Source organism: Trypanosoma cruzi, genomic scaffold, assembly GCF_000209065.1.
Source record: "Trypanosoma cruzi strain CL Brener 1047053517087 genomic scaffold, whole genome shotgun sequence".
Lineage (NCBI taxonomy): Eukaryota > Euglenozoa > Kinetoplastea > Trypanosomatida > Trypanosomatidae > Trypanosoma > Trypanosoma cruzi.
This window is the reverse complement of record NW_001849447.1, coordinates 565903-578627: the sequence shown is the minus strand read 5'-3', so window position 1 is coordinate 578627 and position 12725 is coordinate 565903. Positions and strand designations below refer to the sequence as shown.

The window sequence follows — 12725 nt, the reverse complement described above, 5'->3', positions numbered from 1 at the left end:
TGAGTAGCCATTGCGAATAGAAGAAGTAATTACCATCCAATATATTTATACATATTGAGAAGATATATCGTCGGTGAGGCGTACATAAAACACATTTACGGTGAGTCATGAATTGCAATTACAACTGTGTGACACTCCATAACTCCGCGCGAATGCCGCAGCTTGGCTTGGGTGTTTGGCGGGCACAGGACGGAGCCGAGACGGCGAATGCGGTCCGGTGGGCAATTGAGGCAGGCTACCGCCACATCGACACGGCATGCATCTACAACAACGAAAAGGGCGTGGGGCAGGGGATCCGCGAATCGGGAGTGCCCCGTGAGGAGGTGTGGGTAACAACAAAAGTATGGAATTCAGATCAAGGATACGAAAAGACGCTTGCGGCCTTTGAACGCAGCCGTGAGCTGCTCGGATTGGAGTACATTGATCTCTACTTAATTCACTGGCCGGGGAAGAAGAAGTTTGTTGACACATGGAAAGCATTGGAGAAGCTCTACGAGGAGAAGAAGGTGCGGGCCATTGGCGTTTCCAACTTTGAGCCACACCACCTCACGGAGCTTTTTAAAAGCTGCAAAATTCGGCCGATGGTCAACCAAGTGGAGCTGCACCCGCTGTTCCAACAGCGTACTTTGCGGGAGTTCTGCAAGCAACACAACATTGCCATCACAGCCTGGTCTCCGCTTGGCAGCGGGGACCGGACGGGTTTTCTGAAGAATCACGTGCTGGGGGAGATTGCCAAGAAGCACAATAAATCCCCGGCGCAGGTTGTCATCCGCTGGGACATTCAGCACGGTATCGTGACAATTCCCAAGTCCACAAATAAGGGGCGCATTCAAGAAAACTTTAATGTTTGGGACTTTAAACTTACGGAAGAGGAGATGCGTCAAATCGATGAACTCAACGAGGATAAACGCATCGGCGGACACCCTGATAATTTTTTCCCTGGTGGAGAGGAGTGAACGCGGCTCTGTGATCTTTTTTGATTTTTTATTGTGATTATGATTATTAAGAATAGCATTATTTTGTTGTTGTTTGGGAATGGTATTGGGGGAGCCTGCGTGAAAGGGAAAAATGAAATGAAAGGTGTGAAGAAAAATAAATCTGACGGAGGTATATATATATTTTTTTTTACTTTTTTTTTCGCATGTGCGTATTTGTTCCTTCATGGTCTGCTGGCTTGTATTTGACGTTCTTTTTTTATTTTGTGTGCGTGCGGATTGATTTGATCTGGCGGATATGAGCTGTTTGTGTGGGCCAACTGGAGCCCCTACGGTTCTGTGATGCGTCAATTTGTGTGTGTGCATGCTTTTTTTTTCTCTTTTTTCTTGAAGCGGCAGAGATGCGTCGTCGTCATGTCTGCTACTTTGGCCCTATGACCGCGGTCGCGCTATTATTGCTAATTGACTCCACAGTTGGCATCCAGTTGATGCATGAACCAACACCTGACAATAAAACGACGAATTACCCTCGTGTAGTTCCTGTTTACAATATGGACTCGCCGCCTGCCACTTCCTCTTATGCATCGGCAAGCACGCACTTTTTGTATGCCGAATCCAGAAGAGAATTGGCTGGAAAAGGCCGTGCGGTGCCCGATTTGCTCCTGACGGGTGTGCAGTATCGTGGTGTGGCACGGTTGAGGGAGACACTTCCCACTTGGATGGAAAACTGATTTTTGGCACAGGGCAATGTGGATATGGTGATTTTCTGTGCCAATCTAACAGTGAGTGCTGTGCAGTTGGTAGAGAAATTCGAGTTTGCAAGGGTTCATGAGGGGCACTTGACTCCACTGGAGATGAAATTTCGTGATGTGCGGGCAGACGTCGTTGAGGACGCGATGCTGAGGGGCGAAGAGTGGACTTCTCTGAAGGATGTATATCACTATTTGCCAAGAGTACAGCCGAAGTTTGTGTTTTTTTTTTTTGCCTATGAACTTAACTTTTCCGCGTTGCATTGAAGAAAGCCGTTCGCTGCTGGAAGATTGCACGTGGTTTCTTTGTGGCTGTTCGCCGTACTTTCCGGCGCGCCGTGCGTCACCGGATGACGTTCAGGGCACACGGTGGTGCTCGCATGCTCTCTTTGATCAGCCGATTGTGTGGCGCTACAGTTTCTGGGTAAAGTTAGACGGTGACGCGGCGTTCTTTCGGTCTCTACGAGACAATCTTTTGCAACGGCTCCTGTCGAGCGGCCCGGTTTCGGGACACACCGGCTAAACCTGCAATGGCCATGGCTGCAGTGACGAGCTGCCGGAAGCGATCGAGCGGCTCCTGACAGATCACAGAGCACATGCAGTGGATGCTGACCAAGACTGGTGGCTATCGGACGACCGAACACACAACATCAGCTTCGTTGCGGGTTCTGTGAACTCCTTTCTTCAGCCACAGGCACGGAAGTTGACGGCGTACCTTAATGGGTATCGTGACGTGTTCCTCAAGCACCGTTGGACGGAGCAAACTCTTCTTCATAAGGTGATGTGTGTGTTTTGTGGACCCCACGAATCGAGTTTCTTGCTCAATTGGGAGAGACTGCGGTGCACCAAGAAGTGAACAACACCGTTTGCCGTGTTTTGCCACAGCAAAGGAAAGAAGAGGGTCCGCCCAGGGAGGCCCTGTCGATAATCGACTGAAACAACTTCCGGAATGCCAACCACTCACAAGTAGGTGGACAACAGAAACTGAGTCACATCTGCCCACCCCCGAATAAAGGAACAAAGAAAGGACGCAAACAACTCACTGAAAGGGGAAAGAATGTAAAGTTCTCTTTTTTCTTCCTTATAGGCTCTTATTCATGACGATCTTTTTCTCTTAATTTTTCTTATTTTTCTCAGCTTCTAGTGCAAAATAACAATGGCTGACGCCCAACGCGCACCCTCTGGTGAACAGCGCGGCTTTGGCCGTGGTCGTGGAGGTCGCGGCGGTCGTGGAGGCCGTGGAGGCCGCGGAGGCAGCAACGAGAAGGAGGAGTGGGTCCCTTGCACGAAGCTCGGACGTCTTGTGAAGGAGCAGAAGATCACTTCTCTGGAGGAGATCTTCCTCTTCTCGATGCCCATCAAGGAGCACCAGATTGTGGACCAGCTCATCAAGGAGAGTGACATGCGTGACGAGCTGATGCTGATTGTTCCTGTGCAGAAGGCGACGTCGGCCGGCCAGCGCACGCGCTTCAAGGCATTCAACATTGTTGGCGACGGCAACGGCCACATCGGCGTGGGCGCCCGCGTCGGCAAAGAGGTGTCCCTTGCCATCCGCGCCTCCATGATTGCTGCCAAGCTGAACGTTGTTCCCATCCGCCGCGGCTACTGGGGTAACAAGATTGGCGAGCCACACACGATCCCGATGAAGGTGACTGGCAAGTGCGGCTCCGTGTCCGTCCGTCTGATCCCCGCGCCGCGTGGTGCTGGCATCGTCGCGGCACCCGTCCCGAAGAAGATTCTTGAGTTTGCTGGCGTTGAGGACGTGTACACGAGCTCCTGCGGCAACACCCGCACGCGTGGCAACTTCATCATGGCGACCTTCTATGCACTGCGCAAGACTTACGGCTTCCTGACGCCAGACCTTTGGGCAGAGACGGAGGTCTCGCGTGACCCCACGGATGAGCACTCCGACTTCCTTACAATGGGAAGCAAGATGATCGCCGCATGAGAATGAGACAGCTGTAGCACTAGCTGCAAACGTTTTTTAATTTTTTGATTTTTATTTTTGTTTTTAGTAGTTTGCATAAGAACTAGGACATATAGGTTTTTTTTTCTTTGCACGGGTTCGTTTTCCTATGGGATTTTTTTGTCGTACTTGACATAAACAGTACGCCCTGTTCTCTTTTCTTTTTTGTTCTATATTGTTTCTAAGCAATAGTAAACACTTTTGGTGCTGGCAGCCGGCATGCGCCGTGTGGTCTCTTTTTATTTTAGCCGCAAGTCAATTCGTTGGATTGGCTGCGTTCGTAATGTGAATGTTGATGCTGGAGATGGTTCTCGTGAAACGGGCGATGGATCAATATCAGATGTCGTTGTGGACAGTTATACGCTTCTTCCTGCGGTGAGTCGGGCGTTGCCTCTTTTCAACCCGTGTCAGGAGTTTCCGGCGACAGCTGTTGGTATGGAGCTACCCGACCCCCGTGATCCGTGTGTAGTATGGCGAGAATATTACTCGTTCGAGCACAGGAGGCCCTATTATCATAACCTACTGACAAATCTTACAACCTTTGAGGTGCCATCTGGCTTCAGGACATGCTTTTCATTGTTTCATCGTCGCCAAGGCCTTTATGTTGATACAGAAAATCGTGTTCATCGTCAGGCTACGGTACAGGGCGGTGGGACACCGGACAAGGGTGCCCCCGGCGCATCTGATGGAGAAGGCGGATCCCCGGCCTCACCTGGTGGGGGCGGTACCCTCACGACGAAGCAAAAGTTAGCGGCATATGGCGGTGGTGGTTTGTTGTTGTATCTCATTGTGCACAACATTCTTCTTGCCGCGATATTTTTTTCCCTGTATTTTCTTCACGTTGACTTAGTAGGCATTGCACGTTCCTATGGCTTTAGTGTTGGCGACGATCCAATTGGATCCGGCAACGGTGCTGATGCCGCTGTGACGAAGAAGAAGGATCCGTCCTTTTGGGCCACGCTGGGCGTCTCGATCCTGCTAAATAAACTTTTGGTGCCACTGGAACTTGCTGCAACTCTCATGATGGCACCTGTACTCGTTCCACGTCTGCAGCCTTTTGCGACGAGGTTGATTCCTCGTGTGAAGACCTTTATGAAGGGCTGAAGGATCGAGCTTTTTAATAAGTAGAAACAACAGCAACAACAAACAATCCAACAATCGCAACACGGAAATGATGATAATAATAATAAAAAAAAAAAAGCAAAAAAAAAAAAAAACGGAGTATTAAACGACGAGGTTTTGGCGGGGAGGGATGTGTAATTTTTGAGGGCTTCCCCCTATCCTTAACACACGCTATTGCTGTACCAATGTCAGTTGATGAACAGTGGGTTTGGATTGATCTCGGTTTTGCCCATTTTTGTGCGTGTGTCCTTGTGTTTAATTGTGTGTATATTTCTCTGTGAATTGGAATAATTCAAATGCATTTTCTCTTGTAATGTTTTTCTGGGTAAAGGGCTAATTGCGGCGATTTCTTTTTCTTTCCTGGGTTTCTTTTTGACTGCTAAATATTTTTTGCACATTTTTCTTTTTAGAATTCCTCGAGCGATGGTGCACTACTCAAGGAAGCCTCAGGTAAGCTCGAAGAGCGCCAAGGCGAAGGTCAGTGATCTCCGCTGCCACTTCAAGAACACGTTTGAAACAGCGAATGTGATCAACGGCATGCCCCTTCGCAAGGCACAGCAGCTGTACCGTCAGGTTCTTGCCAAGACACGCTGCATTCCTTTCAAGCGCTACAATGGCAAGATTGGCCGTACCGCTCAGGCGAAGGAGTGGGGACAGACAAAGGGACGTTGGCCACGCAAGTCTGTTGTTGCAATGCTCTCACTGCTGAAGAATGCCGAGGCAAACGCCATCGAGAAGGGTCTTGACCCCAACAAGATGGTCATCAAGCACGTGCAGGTGGATCAGGCCGCCCGCATGCGCCGCCGCACTTACCGCGCTCACGGCCGTATTACGCCATACATGTGCAGTCCGTGCCATGTGCAGCTCTTCATGACTCAGCCCCAGGAGCGTGTCCCTGTGCCGAAAAGCAAACCGAAGAAGTAGAATTTCCCTCCGATGGATTCATTGAGTCATTTTTTGTTTGTTTTTGGCGTTTCTTCTAATTTGACGTGCCCTTTTATGATGCACGCTTCTAGCGTTATATTTATCAAGTTCCCCGTTTACTTCCGTTTCGGAGGAGTATTACTGTGGCGGTTTTAAAGTTTCTTGTTTTTTTTTTTTTTTAAATCGTCTACATGTGACAAAGAGGGCCAGTAAAAGTCTGATCCTCGTCTCCAGTTTGCTCCAGAGGGAGTGAAAAAAAAGAGTTAAGAAGGGAGCAAAAAAGGAAGAGGAAGCTTGTGGGAGGGTTTTTGACGAATCGTAATGGAAGATCCTTTCTCTTTCCAGAGACTGCGTGTTGCGGTGCGTGAGCGGGCCATTATGGAAGAAGACGGTCCAAACGTTCGGCTGTGCCTCCGGACGGATGAGGGCAAAGTCATTGCCCATGCACCAGGAGTCACTGAGGGACTAATGTACGATTGCGACTACTACTTTTCCTGCGCTGCGACCCAGGAAGATATTTATTCCAGCATTGGGTCACAGATGGTCGATCTTGCAATTCAGGGTTTGAGCTGCAACGCTGTTGTCTTTGGGTTTGCGGATACGGGAAAAACCCACACACTTTACGGAGATGGGGACGGTGATGGGCTTCTCCTCAGCACAGTAAGAGATTTTTACAGCCGCCTTGAGGCTCAGTCCGACGAGTACGAGGCGAAGGTTTTAATGCGCTACTGGGAAATGAGCCGTGATGCTGTGGAGGACAACTTACGTGAGAACGATGAGGGTAAAGAAGCCATTTCGTATGCCGTCTCCCGCGACCATTTAGACCGTCTGACGATACCGAACCTGACTGCAGTGGAGGTACCGACTGTGGAGGAATTTTTGATGCAGTTAGGCCGTGGGAACCGCACTAGGATGAGTCGATGCGAAGAAAGGATGTTTCGATGGCATGGCTTTGTGCAGCTTATTATCGTGACGACCGACAAACCAGAGGGGACGAAGAATTATATTCGCACCATGACTTTTGTACACATGAAAGGGACGGATCGGGTCGGAGAGAAAGGCATTCGTGGTGAACAACTCAGGGAGGGAAGCTGCATTAATGTCGGCGTTACACTTCTTCGTGCGGCGGCCATTCATTCGCTGGAGTACCGTGAGAAGCGCCGGGCTTTCTCTACCACACCTGAAAAGCATCGTGAACTCATTCGTCGTAGCCAATCATTCTTTATGGAGTGTAATTTTTCCCGCATGATGTCTCAGTTCATCTGTGGATTTGAAGCATGTTTTGTGATTGGTTGCACGAGTCCCTTGCAGTACAATGAATCGATTGAAACGCTTGAAAGCCTGCAACTCTTTCGTCAGTTGCGGTGCGTTTTGAAACCCATCGTCGTCATATCTGATCGAGGTATGTTAATTCGGCAGCTGCTTCGACAGGAGGCTCTTCTCGGGGAGGAAGTTGTCTCGGAGCTTTATGATTCAGATACTGCCGGACGTCCATTGACGGAAGCAGAGGAGAAATTGCTGCTCACCTACAAAAAAATTTATGGCACCGTCCCAAGAAGGGGTTTAGACACAACGTTAGGATTTGATCGAGAGGCAGAATTGATTGAACGTTGCAAGACTAGGGCTCAGCAGCAAATCGGAAAGGTTGAAACACATGGCATGCGCACCCGCATTTTCCTCAATCCTGGCAAGACCGCGTCATACGAAGGACAGTGGGAAGATGGTAAGTTTGGCGGTTTCGGGGAGCTGTTGCGGAGGCGCAGCAGATACCGTGGTGAGTTTCGGAATGGCTTGCGCGAAGGTGAAGGAACGCTATGGATTCGTGCAGATGAAAAATCGCCATGGATACGTGTGTACAGGGGTGAATGGTTGGCTGGAAAGCGTGATGGCTTTGGTACCTCTTGGGACGAGAATGGCGACGTTTACGAGGGGGAGTGGGCAGATGATAAACGTAACGGTTTTGGCCGACTTTTTATGGCTAACGGAGACCACTTGAAGGGAGAGTTCCGTAAAGGTCTCTGTGATGGACGTGCGCTGCTGCTTCTGACAAATGGCGACTGGTACGATGGATACTGGGCCATGGGGCTGCGTGAGGGACCTGGTATGTGGTGTTATGTAAACCGACAACAGTGTCTTTGTGGTGAATGGACCAAAGGTATATTTAAATGTGGCACAATGTATGACCTTCCCCATAAGAAAACTAACGAAAATAGCCGTTTTATTCCGCGGCTAGGACTTTTGCGTCATGTTGAGGTACTGGAACTAGAGCAACGAAAATTGTATGATCGTCGTGTGCAGGAGTTTGGTGCGTTAGGATACAAATGGACAGAGCCTGTTATTTTCCCACCTCTTGGTGCTGCAGTTTCGTTTGACGATGACGGCGAAAAATGTCACGTGGAAGTAACCGATGTTGAGACGGCTGATATAAGCTGGGGCTTAAATGTTGAATAGTGTGTGGCTCTCAGAGTGTCCTTCTGGTTGTTTATGTATATTATCAGGAGTTTCTCCTTTACCTGAATTTTATTTCTCCCTTATTTTCTTCTTTTAATTTTTATTACTTGTCTGTGCCGTTGTTGTTGTTTCTTGCGCTACTTTTTTGGTGCATTTTGTGTTTTTTTTTTTTTTTCCATTATGCTGTCTGACGGTATAGGCTGCAGTGAGGAGCACGTTGAAATCTACCAACAAACTGTGCGCGAGAAAAGCAAATGGGGGGGAAGGGAAATTCTGCTTGCGCAGAGACGGTGCGAAGGGAACCGACTCCCACACTGTCGAATTTGACTGGCTCCGGTCCAATAACTCGCCGCCTCATTGAGAACTACTGGCGCTCTGTCATGGATTCCGGGTGGAAGCCGATAGTAGAGACGCCGTCCCGTGCGTTATTGGAGCGCTGTGGGAGTCTGAAGACTGCATCCTTGGCCATGCGATCTGAAGGCTCACAGAAAATGTTGCTGACAGCCCTCTCTTCCTCATCGGATCCCGTGCAATGGTGTATTGATAACGCCGAGACGGCAGAGTTGACAGGGCAGTTTGCGGTTGCGGAAAATTACCTGCAGGCTGCCATTGAGCAGCTTTACCGTTCTGACTCTATTGCGCTTGGGGCAATAAACACCGTCGCTTTCCACGATGATGCAAAGCTGGAACGGGATTGCGCGAGGACGGCTGACATCTTGCGCCGTTTTGGAAAGCTTTCCTTGCGGAAGAGCGCGCATGGTGAGGCACTGGCTTTTTTAAATCTCAGTAGCCGCATCGACCCACTTACGCCTGTCACGTATGCATTGCGAGGTGCTTGTCACGAACACCTGGGGAATAACGCTGAGGCGTATGAGGAATATAAGAAGTATCTTTCTTTAAGCCCACCCACTCTGGCAGTGGTGGCTCACACGGGTCAGTGTGCAATAAAGGCGGGAAAATATGAAGCGGCGGAGCGTCACCTATTCGAGCTGTTACAAATGACAAAAGTAACAGCGAGTCCTTCTGCGGTACCCTCTGGCACCGGTTTTGCTCTGTTTGAGTCATCCGATTTTTACGAGGCACACGCGTACTACTGCCTTGGTCTTGTGAAGGAAAAACAAGCCGAGCAGGCAGCAGCTACCTTGTCAGAGGACTCAGTAAGTAATTCTGCAGAAACATTGGCGCAGGAGGCAAGGGCATTCTACGAGTTGGCGGTGGCGAACTCGGCTTACGTGGCAGCCCTTGAGGATTCTTCTGAGAGCGCCATTCTCGCGCGGGACGCACCACTGGCTTTAGAAAATTTAAGACATTTACAACGTTTGCGAAGGAGTTGCGCACATTATTACTCCCGCGCCGCAGATGTATGTGCCATGATTAACGACACTGCCTCCGAGATGGAGGAGCTTTCTAAAGCACTGGACCAGCGTCAACCGGTGAAAATCCGTCGAAAGACGCTTCTTCGTCGTGCTGCTGTTTACGCGTCAAAGCTGCATAACGTTGACAAGGCAATTGTAGACCTCTCATTGTTGTTGAGCCTGCCCGGAAATGACTCCTGCACAGCTATGGCGTACTTGCAGCGCGCCAAGGCGTTTGAACAACGCAGTTGTGAACGCCCACGGACTTCGAGGGAGGACGTTGGGGCCGCTCTACGTGACTACAACAGTTTTGTGGAGACGGCGTTGATGCATCCACACGAACTAGACGTCCCACCCGAGTGTATTACGGTGGCCATGCTAATCCTCGCGAACGGGGCGTTTAAGGAAAAAAACTACGGCCGGGCCGCACGTTTTTTCGCACGTGCCGTCGCGAGAGGTTGGCGACCCCTTGAAGATTTACCGCGGGAACGCCGAGAAAAGAAGAAAAATGTGTCGTCGATATCGCTTACGGGGGTGGATCTTCTCACAAAGATGTATTTGGCGATTGCCCGCACTGTGGTGTCGAAGATTCCTATTGCAGAGGACATGTTTAGGGTGCCGTACGAGCAGCGAGAAAAGCCCCCTGCGCAGGTGGTCACCGAGTTGAAGAAGTCAAAGGCTGCAGAGCGAAAGGAGGCGGAGAAGCCGGTAGTGGCGGTTCATGCAGTCGGATACCAGGTGGTGGAGGAACACTATCAGCGGCTGCGTGCACTTGAACCAACCTTCTTCTCGGCCTTGCAGTACGAACTCCTGGAACTGTGGGAGCCGTACAGAACGGAGGTGGAGCGGCTGCGGGAGGACCTGATGCTCACAAGAAACGGGAAGAAAGTCAAGCGACGCTGAAATCACCCAAGGAGCGATGTAAGCGAGAAGCGAGAAGGTCCGCGGTGCGACTCCCTTTTCCCCCAAAGCGACGAGGAAGAAGAAGAAAAAATGTGACTTTATTCATTTAGTTCTCCATATGTACAGCGCCAAAAACTTTACCCACACACGGGAGGAACAGCAAAAAAAAAAATAAAAATAAAAAAAGAGGCTACAACGACAAAAAGAACGGCGCATCCATGCAAAAACGCCTACAGGAGGGTGGGGATTTTTGCCCCTTAGTTAACTTGTCTTGTTTGTCATTTTGGCTGTTGTTTTGCTCCAACTGTTTTCTAACCTTTAACAAAATCATAATGATAGCAAAGACGTCTTGTAAAACAGGGCAAAAATAAACCCACAAGAAGAGGGTGTGCTTGTGTGTGTGTTGTGGTTGTTTTGTTTTTGTGGGAAGAAGGATGTCATCCCAGTTTATCGATTCGCAGGTGGAAGACGAGGAGGGTGTTCGCAGGCGCCTTATTAGCTTTTATGAAAGACACAACCCACGGCAGCTCGAGTACATTGAGAACATAATTTTTGCATACAAGGGACACTGGGATGAGCTTTTTGTTGACTTGGCGGCAAAGTACGAGCATGAGTTTTGGCCAACTGACACGGCGAATGAGTCCTGCTCTTGTCCCTCCAACCGTGGCCGTTCTGCAGGCATTGATTCCTCTCCTGGCAGCTTATCTTGTCAACCATCGGATAGGTCTGTCGGTTTTTCCTCCTTTAAACTTCTTGACCCCATGGAGGTCGTTCAAAGACGACGAAGCGACGGGAGAAGGGATGACATTCAAAATGGTTCATTAGCCATGATAAATGAAAACCCCAGCAACAACAAAAAGAAAAACAACAACGACAGCCTAAAAGAACGAAAATTGACGCTGTTGAGGCAATCTTTGTCTGGTGATGCACAGGAGGACATCACTCGACGACTGAGGCTACAGCAGTTGTTTACGCGCTTTGCGCCGAGAGAGGTATTGCGCATGGAGGAGTTTATGGCGCAGTACCGAGAAGCATACATGATGGATATAATTTCTGCCAGCGGCCATCATGATGTTGTTACCGAGAAAGAGTGGCAGGAAGCGATGATTCATGACCTTCTCCGCGAATTTGACCCAAATAAAAATGGCAATCGCGTTGGCTACAAGACCAATACGATTCAACGGGAAGTATATTTGAAAAAATCACCATCATCTTTTGATTCACATGTGCTTTTCCCGTTTACTCCTGCCGATCCGTTGGATACGAAACCTTATTTGGGGTCACGGCTGCTGCAAGAATTCTGCGCTACAGAACCGAGTACACTCAAAGTTCAGAGGATGAAAGAGAAAAACAAGAGAATGACGTCTTTACCTTTTATTTCCCAACTTCCCTTGACACCGAACAAGGAAGAGCGAACGTGTTTTCATGTAGAAACATCTGTGGATGAATGGTGCGAACCGCCGAAAGAGCATTTATTTGCGAATACCAACAAAGGCCTTGTGGCATCAGAACCAGTGAAATTTTATTGCGACAATACCACTCCGATTAGAAGTATGAGTGATGCGGAAAAGATGAGGGAGAGTGAGGAGTTAAATGAGAATGGGGATCCTCCGTTGTTATCCATCATTCTGAACCAACATACACATGGGAAAAGGGTGTGCATTTTGTTTTCTCAGACGCTTGAGGAACGAAAGGCGGAGGAATTTCTTTTACGCCCGGCGGTGCGGCGTGCACTTGCTTGCCCGCTTTTGCATTACCGTTTATTTTTGTTATTGTGCATCTCAATGGAAGCTGCCCAAGGCGGGGGTTTAACTCCTCAAGGTGATCCGATCCTGGCATGGTCTGGAGAGGAGACGCGGATACCGTACTGGGAGCCATCCCTTGCCCACCGTGTGCTTTGGCGTGGCTTACCTTCCCAACAAGTTGATCATACGTTTTTCCTACAGAATGAAAAAATTACTGGCACACTGCCATATGATCTCTTGGATACCCTGCACGCGTCACGCTCCCTTGTCCGAACCGTTGGTTTGGAGTCGTTGTGGCGTGATGAGGTGACATTTGCTGATGTTGTGGCGGTTCGTATGCGGTATTTTGCGCGTCGTTATCCCACACTTAGGTGGTTAGTGCTTCGACCGTTTGCTTGCCTGCGTAATAACCAAGAATGTACTCAACACTTTAGTCCGGACGAGCCTCAATGGCAAGGATGGAAAAAATTGAGTTCTCTCTTGTTTGTCGACGCTGTGACGGAGCTAATTCGTGTCTTTGGCGGTTTTAGTGAGCACTGCTGGGTAGAATTCATTGAGGTTTGGAAAAAGGACCG

General features: G+C 49.3%; 7 protein-coding genes across 7 annotated transcripts, besides 6 other annotated features; all 7 read left to right on the top strand.

Moving 5' to 3' along the window:
• Positions 1 to 4942: part of a sequence feature (heterozygous, non-Esmeraldo-like haplotype) that runs on past the window's edge.
• Positions 108 to 956, top strand: Tc00.1047053511287.49 (prostaglandin F synthase, putative; the record flags this gene model as incomplete). Its single annotated transcript, XM_809269.1, has 1 exon — positions 108 to 956. The coding sequence occupies one exon, from the start codon at positions 108 to 110 to the stop codon at positions 954 to 956; it is 849 nt and encodes a 282-aa protein (XP_814362.1).
• Positions 1109 to 1138: a sequence feature (AT_rich).
• On the top strand, positions 2841 to 3632 carry Tc00.1047053511287.40 (40S ribosomal protein S2, putative; the record flags this gene model as incomplete). The annotated part of the gene is made up of 1 exon (XM_809255.1): positions 2841 to 3632. One exon carries the CDS (start codon positions 2841 to 2843, stop codon positions 3630 to 3632), a length of 792 nt encoding a protein of 263 aa, XP_814348.1.
• Positions 3870 to 4754, top strand: Tc00.1047053511287.34 (hypothetical protein, conserved; the record flags this gene model as incomplete). The annotated part of the gene is made up of 1 exon (XM_809273.1): positions 3870 to 4754. One exon carries the CDS (start codon positions 3870 to 3872, stop codon positions 4752 to 4754), a length of 885 nt encoding a protein of 294 aa, XP_814366.1.
• Positions 4839 to 4867: a microsatellite.
• Positions 4943 to 5560: a sequence feature (areas merged during assembly that could not be assigned to a particular haplotype. This can correspond to areas where the two haplotypes were merged or to regions with more than two copies in the genome that were merged during assembly.).
• Positions 5196 to 5696, top strand: Tc00.1047053511287.30 (60S ribosomal protein L17, putative; the record flags this gene model as incomplete). The annotated part of the gene is made up of 1 exon (XM_809254.1): positions 5196 to 5696. The coding sequence occupies one exon, from the start codon at positions 5196 to 5198 to the stop codon at positions 5694 to 5696; it is 501 nt and encodes a 166-aa protein (XP_814347.1).
• Positions 5561 to 12725: a sequence feature (heterozygous, non-Esmeraldo-like haplotype).
• On the top strand, positions 6018 to 8147 carry Tc00.1047053511287.20 (hypothetical protein, conserved; the record flags this gene model as incomplete). Its single annotated transcript, XM_809253.1, has 1 exon — positions 6018 to 8147. One exon carries the CDS (start codon positions 6018 to 6020, stop codon positions 8145 to 8147), a length of 2130 nt encoding a protein of 709 aa, XP_814346.1.
• Tc00.1047053511287.10 (hypothetical protein, conserved) lies at positions 8402 to 10405 on the top strand (the record flags this gene model as incomplete). The annotated part of the gene is made up of 1 exon (XM_809252.1): positions 8402 to 10405. One exon carries the CDS (start codon positions 8402 to 8404, stop codon positions 10403 to 10405), a length of 2004 nt encoding a protein of 667 aa, XP_814345.1.
• Positions 10567 to 10591: a sequence feature (AT_rich).
• On the top strand, positions 10840 to 12725 carry Tc00.1047053511287.4 (uncharacterized protein; the record flags this gene model as incomplete). Its single annotated transcript, XM_809271.1, has 1 exon — positions 10840 to 12725. A coding segment is annotated over one exon (1886 nt), but the record flags the coding sequence as incomplete, so codon positions are not given.